Below are 16,068 nucleotides of genomic sequence, written 5' to 3'. Positions count from 1 at the left end.
CAGAGAATCTCTCCTCCTTCAGGACGCTGTAGCAGGCCTCCACCACATGGGGGTGGAGCAGGACAGGACATGTCATGGAGATCGTTGTGGGTTAAGGGGTAAGGGTAGCTTAAAGAAAAGCAAAGACGTAACAGAAAATGATAATGGACCTCCATGACAGCACATTACATTTTCATTATTTTGATTAAGGTAACACGTTGAAACTAAATAAACTAGATTTTTGTTTTATCTTGCTCAGTCAATGACTGATAAAATATGTTTATGTAAAGCTTTAATCAGTCAGTATAAAAAAACAAATCCCATGATAAATCATACTTTACACATTCCTATTCAAATGAACCAGTCAGCTCCGCCTTAGCTCAAGAGCTGAATTGTGCTGCTGGTGGCCGCACCATGTGACAGGGTGTTGTGAAGAGAAACAGGCCTGGGTACAAGGTGTTCTTGCTCCCGAGACAACAAGCTCCCTTGCTCCCTCTACATGAATCCTTTTGCTGTTGTTTTTGTTGTCTGTTTTCATTTTGTGTCTCTTCCTTCTTCCTGTTCCTTTGCGGTGGCCGTTGTGTGAGCTTGTAGTTGTTTTCTTACGTGATTCAGATTGATTCTTGAAGTCAGCTGCATGGAGATGGTAAAGGGTGACTGCCAAAGATTATAGGTGAAGACGGGTGCGTCTGAATGGAAGGTGTCTGGATCTGAAGCTGCTTGAAAGAGGAGGCTGGGGTTGCGGCTGAATGCTGGAAGCTGCACTGAAGTGTCTGGGGATGGAGAGTCTCTACTATACCTTGTACTATATTGTGCTACACTGCGCTGTACTGCAGGAGGACAACTAATAATGCATGAACCAGGGGCCCAGCAGCTCTTCTTTTTTTCTTTTACCTCCGGCCTATGAGGATGTTAATCTGGTGATGACTCTGACAGACAGGGTCACATTCACAGGTAGTCCAGAATGATTCAAAGTGAGGGGATTAAAGAATTAGCTTTTCAAATGTGCCTCTCCAGTTTGTAGTCTGTTTTGTACATAAAACATCCTCACACACACACTGACAATGATGATTTCTGCTGGATCAATGCTCTCATTGAGTGCTGATGTCAACTGGTGTGTTACTTATTTTTACTCTTCAGAGCTAACTGCACCTGCCGAGGAACCGAGATTCAAGGTTCCAGAGGTTGATGCAAATGCTTCTCCAGGGCTGATGGAAAACAGGAGGGAGCCTGCTCAGTTCAAGTTCAGAAGGTAGAGGGCAGCAGACTTTCAGTAAGCACCCTGTGTGCATAACTGTGCATAACCGTAAACAGGGCTTGTGTGTGTGTGACATTACTGTAACCAAAATAATGATATTACATGTACTTCTATCTGCCTGTGGTACTACTATAGTCCTATAATGAAAGTTGTACATAAGGCACTGACGTTTGAGTGAATGCAAAGTAGATGATGGTATAATAGATACCAAGCATTCCAGGGAACTGGGCTGTAACTTGCTTACTAGTTGTCAGACCAGTTCTACACCAGTGAAGCTGCACCACCGGTAAAGTGGAGGCTACACCGGAGATAGGTGACTGTACTGAAATTCTGCACATTTGTGACCTTGTAAGCACTCAGTAACCTTCCAGCCCCACCTATCTCAGGTGGGGCAGATATAGATGGGGCCACACCACCACCACCTTAGATAGGTGGGGCTGGAAGGTTACTGAGTGCTTACAAGGTCACTGGCTGATCTGCGGCAGCCATCAGGTTACCTGTCAGCTAATGGATCATCTCTCCACACTCTACTAATCTATTGCTGTGTTTACTTCCCCTTACTGCACAAAATTAGAATTCACGAACAACGTCAAGAGCAAAAATTCAACTTTGGTTTTGTATTACTGACTCTTGTGCTGTTACTGTCAGAAAATCCTTCCTCTTTTATGGAGCAGGTTGTACTCTGATGCTTCAGTTCACCAAAGTTGTAGTCACAGTGACCAAGTTTGCTCTTCATCAAAATGTAAATCCTCGTCTCATAGGTCAGATGTTGGCGTCGCCACCTACAGATTTGGTCTGGGGGCCTTGCTCTTGGACATCATAGTGGTGTAACTGAGGGAGAGGTTAGTGCTGCTTTTAACTTGCCCCAACCAGATTCCCCCTGATTGTGTTGAGGTACTGAACAGCCAACTATCCAGATGTTCACAAGGATCTTGGTTCATATTTGATATTTAATAACATCTGTGGCTTTAAATGCTCCGTGCATGCCCCCAGCTGAGGACTGGTCCCTTTAAACCCGCACACACAGACTGTGGAGGGCTGCGTGACTGTTCGCCACCGCGCTCGCTTCCGCACAGACGCTATTGGCCGCCACCGCTGTGTGGGCGGGACACGAAACTCTGACTCAGCTCTGAGTCACCGCACGACATGTCTGTCACACAGACTGCCCGCTGCTGCGTTCACGGACCGTGGCGATATTTTCAACTCGTGTTTAAAATATTAAGAACTATGAACTGCACATTCTTACAGGGACTTCAATAAGTCAACAAATGATTGAAGTCTTCCCAGCATGCTAGTATTTAATAGTTTCAGCGGAAGCAACCATATTAATATGACTAGCTATGTGTTATACTGCATGTCACGTATTATCCTCAATGTATAGGTTTTGTATGGAATTGTCAAAATAACGGTTTAAAGTATTATTATTTATAATCAAATCTATCATCTAAAATCTAAATGGATCCAATTTTATATGACATATTGACTTTGTACTGTCAGAATAGTAGGTTTCAGTAGAAGAGGTAGGTATTAGGCAGTAAGTTCGTACTTCCGATCTGTTTCCTGACACTTAAATGCATCACCAGACTCGCTGGTCCTACATGACTTCGCATTGGTCGCGATCAGTCACTTTGGAGACGAGGGACTGAGCCTGTACGTGGACCATCAGTTTTCTTTTTTTAAATGGGAAAATAGAAATTAGACATCCAGCTTTCCAGCCGACTCAAATCTGGAGAGCCATTTCTTCCAAATCTATTTTTCTACTTCAGCACCGTGCTGGACGGATCTGCCATAGGGGGTGAGTGTCTTTAACCGCATCTTCTGCTCTCGTCTGGAGATTGGTGATCTTGGCTGAGACTGTGAATGATGCGTCTTTAAAGCGTCTGTTTAAGCCTTTTTAAACAGAAAGTATCTGTCTGCATGGTGAAGGTGCCCACTGAATGGATAAATACTGTTGTCTGTCTGCAGCCGACGCTTTCGCAAGAGGAAAAGCGCAGCGCGGAATTCCCGTTACGCGTTACTCTGTAGCACCAAACCACAATGGAAAAACGTCGTATATAGACTTGTTCTTATTATTACGAGCTAATGCGCCATGGAACAGGACTGCCTCAAATGTTTTACACTCCCTGTCAAATCGTCAAAGCCTACAACAAGCTGTGTGTGACACATTATAGTGGGATCTTACTATTTGGCACTGGTGCCCCTTCTCCTGAAATAGATGGAACGAATGTGTGAATCAGTTTAAAAGTTTGCTAGAGCTGAATTTATCAAACACATCTAGCCTGCATGGATAATAGCTCCATTTTTTAAAAGAGCCTGAGTCCCAGGTGTGTTCATACTAGTGGGACCTGCACCTTTTGGATCAAGTGGCCGTGGTGTTCTCTTTTCTTGTTGCCACTCGGGAGTTCAGCGCGTATTTGCCGCTGCTGATGCTCCGGCTGCTGCCTGCATTATATAAACAAGTTGTCTTTAAGCTCACACACACACACACACACCGTCACTGGCGATATGGCACTGCTTGGGTGTGTGTGTAGGTGTGTGTGTACGTGCGTGCCTACCTGAATTGTCATCAAATCAAGTGTATGAGAAATGATACTAATGGTGACACAGTGGTTAAATGTATTTACTGTAGGACATTTTGAAGAAGTGAGTATTTCCATTTCATTCTATGTACATCTACATCTGTAGTGTTGCCTACTTTGTGCTGCTGCCTTTTAAAAACAGGACATAGAACTATGCCACGAAATGTAGAAGTCTTATTGTGGAGAGGAGCTATGCACAAGTATATGCATGTGCATAAGGTGTGAATATGGGGACTCAAGTCCCTGCCTTTATTTATTTATTTATTTATTTATTTATTATCTGTGCCGCTGCCCATGAGAAACTCTCTGCACATACCTGCTGTTGATGCCACCTGTGAAGTTAGGCTTGTAGGACATTACTGGCAGTGATGCAGAGACGGGCACACCTGGACAAGAAGTTGGACTGGTCACTTCACACACGTGTCTTTTCCTCCTAAGGCGGCTTAGGTCATTAGACATCTGCAGGATGCTGCAGTTTGCTGGGGAGGAGGCATAAAGCAGAAGGTTGCAAGGCGGCTGGATAAACTGGTAAATCTACTATATGCTTACTTTTTCTGTTCTGACAACAAGCTGCTACTGTGCTATTCAGTCCTCTGGCTTCTTTAATTATGTGCTCTCATAGTGGCCATCTTAAATTTATGTTAAGATAACTGTACTTTCTGTATTGGTAGCTACTGCATCAGCCAGTTGTTCCGTCTGGCCCATGCTGGCCTTGCCTGAATGACATGGCTGCCGTCAAATGGCCACGGGGGCTGCCGGAACTTTGTCAACGGGATTACACAAGCAACCAGGCTTCTAATTTAGCAGCTAATCCAGATTAAGGTGCCGTGGTTCATCTGTGTTCCCAGCTCGGGGCTCAGACACTACAGCTCGTTTGACAGAAGCATCCGCCATCCAGTGGTCACTGGAGTGATACATTTAAGTCCTTAAAGTAGAGCCATGTGCCTAAAATCTGAAATCTTTTTATAATTTTTTTGCTAGTAGAATCTCTAAATCCATGCTTTGACTAAAATGGGTCGGGATAAACTGTCACCTGCCTATAATTTTATAGATGTTTTTCCTTGATGCTGCTGATTAACAGATTTGAGATTTGTGGTTGGAAAAGCCTGGGTGTGTGTCTTCATCAACTGAACTTAAGTACTCCAGAAAAATGAATCTGATGAACACATCAGTAAGCATCTGTCTCAGAATGTCTAAAGATGTGTACCTGTGGGGAAGATGAGCCCTTGTGCTTGAAGACATCCCCCAAAATGTTACGCTCTGTTCCAGCTATATGTCCTGCATTAAGTTATATACATCGTATCATAGAAAGTTTACCAGCTTCCAAATGTAAGATCACTCTGCGTAAGCTCAGGGGCAGGTGCTTTGTTCCTCTCTCAGTATGAAACCACTAACTGCTGGTTGGTGGTTCTTTTTTTTTTTTTTTTTTTCGTGGCCTTCTTCTTTTAATGCATTTGGCATTCGATGTGGAGAATCTGACAGAGAGACTGCAAGAGACGGAGAGAGAGAGAATAAGAGAGCTCTGTGAACTATAAATAGACAGTGGGAGAGTGGTTGTGATGATAGCATCACCACACAATAATCCCTCAGTAGAACTGGTGTTACTCCACTGCACTGCACTGCACTAGCCCTAACAGTGAACAGGTATGGTGTAATTCCTAATTTCCTAAATTTATAGAATCATCTGCTGAACTCGATCCCCTGACCCCTCGTCTCTGTCTCTGTGTGTAGATGCTGCATAACGCTGTCAGATGGACATGTGGGTAAAGAAGCACACTGGCTAGAACAGTCTAAATTCCTAATAATCATTAGAGTTGGAGTGTGCGCTGTGGGCTTGTGGGTCAGTCGGACGACAGGCAAGAGGTGTAGATCATGTTCCTGCAATGCTGTGGGCTTTAACAGCCATTTGTTGAATGTCGTGCTGGACTCTCACTGTGGCTGTCACTCATCAAGAAAATACATCATCAGCTTCAGCCCCAGATATTGCTGTTAAGGAATATTAGTGTTGGTTGAGCTTTAATTGTTGAACTAACCAGAGAAGCTCACCAAAAGCCTGTTATCACAACGATCCTTATCCTTTAGTTACTGTTGCCACATCTACTGTAGCTTTCCATTTTCAAGCATTACCACTCAAAATACTTATATATATATATATATATATATATATATATATATATATATATATATATATATATATATATATTAGTGAGTGGGCCATTGATTTATTGTTCACTCCAGAAAACGAAACAGTGCCTTTAATTACTTTTATCTTGTGAACAGGTTCCATGTAATTGAATCATGGCATCTGAAAGCAAATACGTACGTTGTTTTTTCAGCCGACCCAATTCAATTACGTGTTGTCAATTATATGTTGGCTTTCCTGATGAAATAAAAATTCTCCTGTAGCTTGCCAGCTAACTAATTAAGCGCTAGGTCCATTAAAAGAATGAACCACTAGTGTTGTCCTGAACTCCTCCAGGATTGGCTTCCACGCAGTGAAAAAATAATGCGTAGTAGATGTGCTGGATTTATTTAGCATAACCTGAAAAACTGATGGAGCCAATTAAAAGTTTCAGCTCATCCTCGGATGCAATAACAAGTTAGTTTGAGCACGTTTAGATCTCTTACATTCCCTGCATTTTAGCTTCTGTGGTTTTGGTTTAAAGACAAAAAAGACTTATTGAAAGTGATGTTTGTCTTAATTCAGTGTAAAAAGATAATATTTATATTTAATTGAATACTTTAACTGTTCCTCTGGAGCAAAATGCAAACTAAACTTTATTGTAAGCTTCCTGTAAATGTAATTAAACAAAGCAATGTTTGATCTAACACATATGTAGCATCATTTATTGTCAAATAGACATCTCAAAGTGGAATGAGCTGTAGAAACACACACATATTCATTACTCACATGAGAATCACTGAGAGTGAGTCTAAAGCCTAAATGATGCTGAAATGTACGTCATATTTTGTATACAGTGCATGCAGTAGCATTTGCACCACCTGTATCTGAAATGCTGAAGAGAAGGTGAAGGTGCAAACATGAGCCAATCAGATTTAGTGTTTCCCATCACTGTTCAAGCTGCCATCGCAGCAGTCGATCTAGTGTCTGCTTCTCCTATATGTGTACAGTATGTGGCTGCTCTATATTCTGTACTTTTACTTACAGCAGAGTGTTCACCATCGCTCCACCCCTTCAGGCACTGACCTTCTTTTCATTATTCACACGAGCAGCACCTTTCCTTGATTCTTTCCTCCTCTGTCACATAGTGACTGTGTGCACGTGTGTGGTTAGGTTTCATTTTTCTTCCCACTTTACTTAAAATCTGTACAAACATCTGTCTTTTGATACTGTCTGCAGTCAGGAAAATAGTTAGAAAGCCCGAATGGAATAGATGTTACAGTGTAGCCAATAACAGTATGACAGAAAATCACAACTCAAACACCACCATTTTCTATATTCTTAAACACATGATCTTCATCAGCAGCTGCAACGAGCTGCAGTTAAAGGGGTGCTCTAAAAATCCAACTGCTGTTAAAATACTGTTACATTAGACAATGTCTTAGCTTCTAGGAATGGTCTAATATGCATGATTCATTAGACTTTACACGCTGTTCCCTGCTGTACTTACAATATGTTTATGCCGTGCATTACAATGCACTTAGTAGTCTACCTAATGACTGAGGAAGGAAGAATGCTGCATTCAGAAATCCAAAGGAGACAAGTCCCAACGCGCACGGATCTGAGGCACATATACTGTACACCAGAACACACACACACACACACACACACGGACAAGGACGAGGGGGATCAGATGTCACAAGAGCAGCATTTGCTCCTCTTCTGATATTTATAATGGATAAGGCTCCAGATAGATAGATAAATCACATGATAACCGAGCTTTCTTCATGACAGCTGAGCCGACGTCATCTACCGCAGATGATTGCACTGGAAAATCTGTGGAAAAAGCAAGTGGAAGTTTATTTAAGATTGAAGTTGTCAAATGGCACATGTCCAAACTAAACGTCCACACTCACCCACATTTAAATTAAAATAACAGTGAAGTTGGCTGTTAATAGTAGTTTAGGTAGTAGGGCTTGTTTTTATCACTTGAGGGGACTTTACACTGATTTACACTAACTTCCTGTAGGGTGGCCCTCATCTTAACCATAACCACCATTTGCCAGTCTAACCCTCACTCTAACCTTAACCTAACCGTAATCTTACCAGCATTTGGTCCCCACAAGAAAGACAAGTCTCCAGAACGTGTGAACAGGTTTCAGTCCCCTCAGTGTGAGTAACACATGATGCACACACACAGATGATGAGTCGTTGGGATGTTATCATGTTACCTCCCTCAGCACAGTGACTCATTGCTTCACTACCTGTAAAGTAATCCATGTTACATCATGTACTCTGTTGGAATACCCCCTCCCACACACTCTTCCTCCCACTCTAGAAGAGTGTGTGTGACAGTAAGAATATACTGTTCGTATGATGCAGCCTAAAAGACACAATTTGCACATGTGCAGAAACACCAGTGTGTTTCTTGAGGTCATTAACTCTGCTATTTTCATAAATCCCACAGAGAATGAATGCAATGAAAATTTGGCATGTTGCATTTTATTAAATGTAAAAAAAAAAGAAAAAAGCTAGAAATGATGTTCTCAATTGTACATGATACTCATCTTCTGATGTTAACATGTTCAGTGTCCATAGTGGCATAAGAATTCAAAATGAGTCACTGTCGAGTGCATCTCTTCAAGGTATTGCTTACTATCTCAACTAACTCACAGGAAGTTGAGTGTAAAAAAAGTCCTGTCTTATCAATTCATCTCCATAAAGAATTCAATAGTTTATTCCTAAATGTCACATATATCAGCTCTTCTTTGAGTGTCTTTGTAAGCTTACTGTTGTACTGTGATAATGTCACTTTGCTGATGTAGTATGTTATGTGACAGAACAAAGTATGGAACAATTTAAAACTTTGACCTGGACATTCACTCAGGTCAAATTTGCTACCGTGTGCTGCTTTTACCAGCAGTCCCATGTGCTGTGTGGACTCCTTCGACATCTCAGTCCACCTTCAGGCTGCTAAAGCCCCATAAATAGTGGTGATGTTATAAGAAAGAGAAAGAGCTATAGTAACAAGAAGTACCTCTCTGCATGTGCAGGTAAAGAATAATGATAATGAAATTGGGTTTTGATTGACAGCACATGTACAATGTCATTTAACATCAATCAAAGATAAAACTGAAAATGTCAGTGTGATATTAAATGTACACAGAATTTCAGAAACTCAGCTCAGCAACCATCATAATGTGCTAATTGCAAGATTGGTGTAATTGTGCACTATAAAATGCTTTTTTGTTTCTCCTCAGTAGGTCTTTACTGAGATATTCAAAGTGTATGGCTGTTTAAACAGCAGCTACTGAGAGTACCTGCTCAAAGCATACACTTATACATTGTAAATATGGTTTGTATTACTATTAATCTCTAGTTATACCATAGACATGTAGTGCCCACATTGACAAATATCAACCATGGCATGAGTGAGTGAGTGTGTGTTAACAGGCCATCTCTAAGATGGGGATATTTGGCATGCAGCCTCTGTATGATTGTAGCTTAATGATTATATATTTTGTTATACAGGGCTGTGTCAGCTTGGCAGCCATTCAAGTGGCTGATGTGTGTGTGTGTGTGTGTGTCAGTGGTGCAGAGTAGCATTTGGGGAGATTACTGGTTGGGTCTCTGACTGAATGATGATGTCATCATTTGGGCTTGTGTGTCACACAGCTGAAACAGGTGGATCACTGCGCTGGTAGGAAGGTAGTTGGATTCTGCTGCATATATAGCATTACTTCCTCATGAGGGCAAAGGCACCCCGTGCATTGCATTGGTTACCAACCTTGCTGTTGGGATCCATGAAGAAAAATCAGTAAAAACTAATAACCAGACTTTTTTTCTTGTGGATTTAATCACATCTATCTTTTGGAGTTTTTTTTTTTTTTGGTTCCTGATATTGTCACCTGTTGCTCATTGTATGGAGGTTGTAGTCTTGGATGACGAGCTCCTACAGAACTCCTCCGGATGACATCATAAGAACTGATCGGTCATGTGAACAGAAAAACTCCTCCAGATTAGGTCATGTGGAGGAGTAGCAGACACTTATTATTATAAGTGAGCTCCCCAAACTTAAAGAGCCCTTTAAGTAACTTAAAGTGCTCTAATTTTACGATTCTAGTTTATATCCATATTCTGAATTAATGGTGGTCAAGGAACATTAATTCAGGATTTGATCAACTTTCCTCTGGGCTGTTGTATGCTGCATATAAAGAAATAAATCATGTTTGTAAAGCCTACTGTTTATACTGGATATGAAAAAAGCATGTGTATGTGGTTTGTATGGACGTGTATGTGTGTATGGTTAGCTGAGGCCACTACTCATGACTCTTGACTGGCTTGTTCCATAGCAGATTTCTCAGTTCAATAATTAATGAAGAAGACAGCAAACACATCCCTCTGCTGTATAAAGAGAGAGAGAGTGTGTGTGTGTGTGTGTGTGTGTGTGTGTGTGTGTGTGTGTGTGTGTGTGTGTGTGTGTGTGTGTGTGTGTGTGTGTGTTCAGGTGTTGTTTGTTCTGGCTTGTATTGTGTTTCTTTGTGTTTACTATGGCTGGTGCTAGGCCAGTTTGCAGGGCCAGACTGGCTGCTTAGCAGGGATTTAGTTAAGACCGTAGTAGGATCCACTGTGTTGGTCACTGGTGGTTTAGCTTTGAACTGAACCAGGCCGGACCAAGTCAGGACATCGGCTGGACACAGCTGGACTAGACTGTCTTCAATTGGTAATAATGTGGTGCTTAAAGCGTGTGTTTGGACTGGTTCGGACCAGATGAGACCAGACTAGATTCTGTTCTGTCCAGATCACCCCCCCCGCCCCCGCCCAGTTTTCCATCCTATTTGCTGTTATGTTCCAGGAGCCTGCTAAAATGGGCTCATATTCTCCACTTTTTTTTTTTTTTTTTTTTTTTTTTAATGCTGTGTTGTTTCCAGAAATGTTACTCCATTACACTGTGTCCGTGTTTGTTTGTTTGAGTGGTTAGGGCTGAAAAAGCTTGGAAGCAAAGCATTTTTTTGGCTCAAAGTTGGGTTTGGCTTGCAGTCACCGTGTTGAAGGAGAAGGTTAAACTAAATATTTAGCAGACTGTGCTCTGACTGCTTGCCCTCTTATTTTATAAAGATGAATTTGATTTCATTGCACAATAGTTGCACCATTCGACTCTGTCTACTAGAGCTGTTCCCGGATCTCGTTGTTTGCTGGTTCATTACAGCAACAAATGAAACAATAAGAATATAGTAATGCATATTAATACATGTGTAATAAAACTGTCTAGATGAGGTGTGTTACATGCACTGACCTACATACACTGTGTTACATGTTATAAATACATTTAAATATGATGATGATGATGATGATGATGATGATGATGATGATCACGAGCTGGACATTTGATTTAATACTGTTTTTACAGTTTGCTCAGTTTCCATATAACTATGTTATCATGTGACAGTTTCTTTATTTAGGTTGACAACTGATCTATCTCCATAGCAACCAGGCAAACTCTGCCCCATTACGAAGACTCCAGTATAAGACATGGAGGAAAGCATGAGAGCTGTGGAAAAAAGCTATCCAGTGCTCCTTGCCCCATAGTTTTTTTTTTTTTTTTTTTTAACTAAAACAAAACAAACTTTTATGGTCATCAGAAAACTCACATTTTTTCAATCCGCAAATACAATTTGCTCTGCTTAGGAGTTACATGTGACCTGAAGCCCATGTTGTGCTTTCTGCATGTACATGTGTGGCTGTGTGATGTCTAAATGTGGTCAGTTTTTGAAGGAGATGTGACGTGCCACTATAGCACACCATAAAGTTAAATGAATGGCCTGAAGGCAGCACCTGTATTATTACTAATTTTGTGAATCTTTTCTAGCTTATATTGTGGATAAGTCATTTAGAAAATTATTGTTTGAATGAGTTATTTTCTGCTATTTTCTGAATAATGTATGACCCAAGATAAATCTGTACTAAAGATGTACAAAGAAAGATGATGAGGGGGACCAGTTGGCCAATGCAGCATCTTTTTTGCCACACAGACTTTGGTTATTTGACAGTTATGTTTTACTGACTGTCCTGGTCATTGAGCTGCATGGCGAAAAAATATTTTGGTTGAGAGACACCTCTCACACAAAACAACTCATGTAGTGCACTGACCATCACACACACTGATGATATTTAACAGTAGATCTCAGATAGGAGTTTGGGTTTACAAGTGCACACATGACTGTGCGGGTTTCCTGAGCTCTGATTTGCTGCAGGCAACTTACAGAATTAAAAATAACAATCAGGCTGTGTTTGGGTGCTGGGTTGCAGTTTTTTTCTGTATGTATGTAAATGAATGTGTGTGAGCACGACAAAAACAAATGGACACAGTGCACTCACTCCCTGCTTTGTGTTTGACCAACACATGTTCATGTGTTTTTCCACTAAATATGTTTTTTTTTTTTCATATGTGTGTGCAGAGCAGAGTGTGGACAAAGGACTGGGTGTCTAGAGAGGGTGCAAAGGAGGGGAGAAGGGGTTGATGGGTGGGGGACAGGAGGGAAAGATGATGGGTGGGAGTCTGCAGGGGACGGCTGGCTGGCTGTGGATGTGAATTTGGGGTGGCAGAGGTGGGGGTGTGTGTGTGTGTGTCTGTGTGTGTGTGTGTGTGTGTGCATGCATTCATCTGCATATGTGTCCACATGTGTCTAGGAACATGCTTACACTCATCTGCTGGTGAACCCGGCTGTGTGTGCGCGCTGCCTGCCTGTTTGCGTGTGTGTGTGTGTTCTTTTGTTTTGCTCTGGGTTGCTGGGTGATGGGACCAGCTGGGAGGGCTGAAGCCATTCACTTCCCTTCTGCTACCCTGAAGGCAGCCAGCAGGGAGGGAGGGGCGGGGGGTCGAAAGAATGAAATGGAGGAGAAAAGCCAGGAAGAGAAGAGGGGGGATGTTTATATCTCATTGCAAGGAGATGGACGGGGAGCGATCGCAATCGGACAAAACCGAAAGAGACTGACAGTGAGAGCGGAGAGGTGAGAAACTTTTGAACACAGCTCAGAGTGAATGAAGAGATTCATGAAGGAGAGTGGGGGGGGGGGACTGAGGGAGGGAAAGTGTGTCAGGCTGAATCGTGATAGAGCAGCAGAGCTGACTCAGCCAGTCTGGTCAGGCGTGGGAGGGTAGCAACAGGAGTAAGAAGTAATAGATTAGTGTGCATGTAACTGGTACGTGCTGTACTCAGATTACTGATTTGATATGTAGCAATGCAGCATTTAAAACATATGTACATTGATAGAAACTGTCAACTGTGCTCTTTAGAACATAAAACAGGATTAGTGTAATCTGGTTTCAATAAGTGATGGTGACTAAAATGATAATTTGGCTATTATTGTTATTATTATTATTATTATTATTATTATTATTATTATTATTATTATTGTACAGCAATCTGATCACAACAAATGTGTGATCTGATAACCTTGATTAATGCTCATATCAAAGACTGGGAAAAGAACCCTGTAATGTACAGTATGTTGACCACTGTGGTCAAAAGTGACAATAACAAAATGATGATGAATACCCGACACACAGTGTAACAACTGCATGAGAAACCAAAAGTCAGCAGACCAGTTGAATAATGTCGGTATCACATGATTAAATCTCTCAAAAATAAGCAAATTTGCTCACATCAACCTCCATGAACTATTGCTCATAACTAAGACTGTAACAACCCCCTTCCCCACCCAAAAAAACAAAACATGAGTGTTTGGTAGAAAATAACAGGATGACAATAAATGCGGTCAGCAAAGTATCTGATTATGATCAGTTAGCATATTTACATAAAGTTTGCTAATATTTACTAATAGTACCCATGATTAATAATTGGCTATTGGGCCCAATGGGTAATGTCTAGATGTGTTCAGGGTTCCAGTGCGTGTCTGATGAATATATTGGAGTTGAATCCCTGTTGGTACGTTTAACGTTTATGAAGACATTTGACTCCTGTTTATTTTATAATCCTGTTTGAAGTTGCTGCTGAGGCTAAATTATTTATTTTAATAATAAATAATTCAGTAAGTACGTCATTTATGTGTTGATTGCAATGTTTAAATCAAGGTTGGTGCCTTCATTGTCGTCCATACGTCTAGATACTCAGTTTGTTAGTTTAACAATTGGATTGGATCAGTATTGGAACTGAAAGAGTCTGAATGGTGCATCCATGCTGTTAATATAAAATAAATTATATTCATGCTTCCCCACTGACTCGGTCGTTTTACACTGTAGGTTATGCCGCCACGATCATTTACACTGTCGCTGTGTTCAATGTCTTTGCCACTGCATTGCCTTATTTTAGGGTACTACAAACAATAGCGACTGAAACTGAAACTGTGGCAGTAAGAGCAAATAGATGTTTAACAGCAGCCACTTTTACTGAAATTGATGCAACAAAGAGTAGAGAGAAGACGTCAGAGGAGACGGTATGTATTCGATGTGTAGGAGGAAATGCAATGCTATCTAGTGGACCAATCACAGTTGTTGCACTCTGCATTGCCGCAATGTATAGTTACATTTTTGGAGAAATGCCCATCAGGTTGGGGTATGACATGGGGTGCCGTGTAGAGTACCACAAGGCTGGTGCAGTATAGTATAGTAGTAGAGAAAGAACGTGTTTCATTAATTATGAATTGAGGTTTTTATTTGTTATACTGAGGGGCAATGTATTATTTCTTCTTTCATGAGTTACATAATCACTTGTTATTGTTGGTAACTGTTATTTTGTGTGCGTGTGATTTTCCTGAAAGGGGAAAGTGGGTGTTTTCATTGTGCGAAACCATGATCCAAACAAGTTAAAACATGACTGTGACTAGAACGAAACCATTTTCTTCAGAATAAAATCAAGCAGGAGGCCTTGCTCATCATCCTTCACGTGGAGACGGTATGATCTGAATGTAACATTAGAGGAAGTTTGACATATACATGTTGAGGTCTGACAAGTACATGCTCAAAGCAGAACTGTGGGAGCAGAAGTGTGTTTTTCATAGATGGCACATGATGAATCCTTAATGTACCAACTAAAGCCTGAACTCAAGATATCTACTAATGTCAGCTAAGGTCAAATAGTCTAGAATTTATCATTATCAACCTACTGGTCAACAAGCTTTTTAAATTGGAAGGTGTGCAGCTTTTCTTTAGGTGGTGTCGTAGACAGGGGTGGTCTTTGAACAGCACTTATCACCTGATATCCCATCCCAGCCAGTTTAAAGCTGTTTGCATGTGACCCCTTATAATGACACACACGTCGGTCAGGTGGGAAATCGATTCACAATCCTGGAACTCATAAACCGGTCAGTTAGAACTGAAGAAGCCTTTCAGATGAGAGAAGAAGTTGTACTCGGGCACTTGTCAAAACTGTCAGTCAGCCATGCTAACTCTGCAGAGCCTGCCTGTTGTAGAGGTGTACAGATTGTTAAACAAACATATCCACGTTCTAGTTATGGGAATAAGACCTTTACTTTTTCTGACACGGCTTCAAGACTCAAATGCAGGGGAAAACAGCACTCTGTGGATGTCGTGGCTCAAAGGGAGAGAAGGGTTAGTAAAATAAACTGTTAAGAGGGCGGAAAAATAGAGAAAAGAAAGATGGACAACCGGCCAAACTGTAGTTGCTGGCTGCTGGTCTCGAAAAGCCGTACTGCTGCGGCTGTTTCCTTGTGCCATGACTTGTGAGTCGGCTCGCTTTTTCTCGAAGATTAATGACCTTCCTGTTTTCAGCTACGGTATCTCTTTCCACAGAATTTGCATTTCATTGCAGTTCACTTTAACTTGAAGTGCGCTTCAAAAGACGCTGCAGAATGTGGTGTTAGAAGGAAGTCGGTAGAAGTATTTGGGCTGGAATGTCCACAAATGCAAATCCACTCTTGTATAACAGGCAGGTTTTACCGTTACTACACTTTTTGCTGCTCTGTCTGGCTCCTTTACCATCCTCACTACTTCCAGTGGTTACTTCCACCTCTACTACTTCCTCTACTTAAACCTACAACCATCTCTGCTTACACTACCACTCACTACACCCAGAAAACTGGTCTCTTAAAAACATCATATTGTGGCAACTGTGTGTCTACTATCAGTGTGTTTTTGTTGACTTTCCCCC

At 41.4% G+C, this 16,068-nt stretch overlaps 1 protein-coding gene across 4 annotated transcripts in view; it reads left to right on the top strand.

Moving 5' to 3' along the window:
• The first annotated feature begins 485 nt into the window (after positions 1–485).
• Positions 486–16,068, top strand: part of sertad2b (SERTA domain containing 2b) — a 33,006-nt gene continuing 17,423 nt past the window's right edge. The window contains exons 1-2 of one of the 4 annotated variants that reach the window (XM_026355489.1): positions 486–933; positions 1,120–1,231. In XM_026355489.1, coding sequence (XP_026211274.1) covers positions 834–933; positions 1,120–1,231 — 212 coding nt within the window. In that variant the 5' untranslated portion in view covers positions 486–833. Of the gene's footprint in view, positions 934–1,119; positions 1,232–2,003; positions 2,080–2,757; positions 3,033–12,869; positions 12,950–16,068 lie in introns of those variants that run through there. The other 3 variants (XM_026355493.1, XM_026355491.1, XM_026355492.1) reach the window with 3 other exon arrangements.

Source organism: Anabas testudineus, chromosome 15 (assembly GCF_900324465.2).
Source record: "Anabas testudineus chromosome 15, fAnaTes1.2, whole genome shotgun sequence".
In the NCBI taxonomy this organism is placed as follows: Eukaryota; Metazoa; Chordata; class Actinopteri; order Anabantiformes; family Anabantidae; genus Anabas; species Anabas testudineus.
This window is presented reverse-complemented; position numbering and strand designations above follow the sequence as displayed.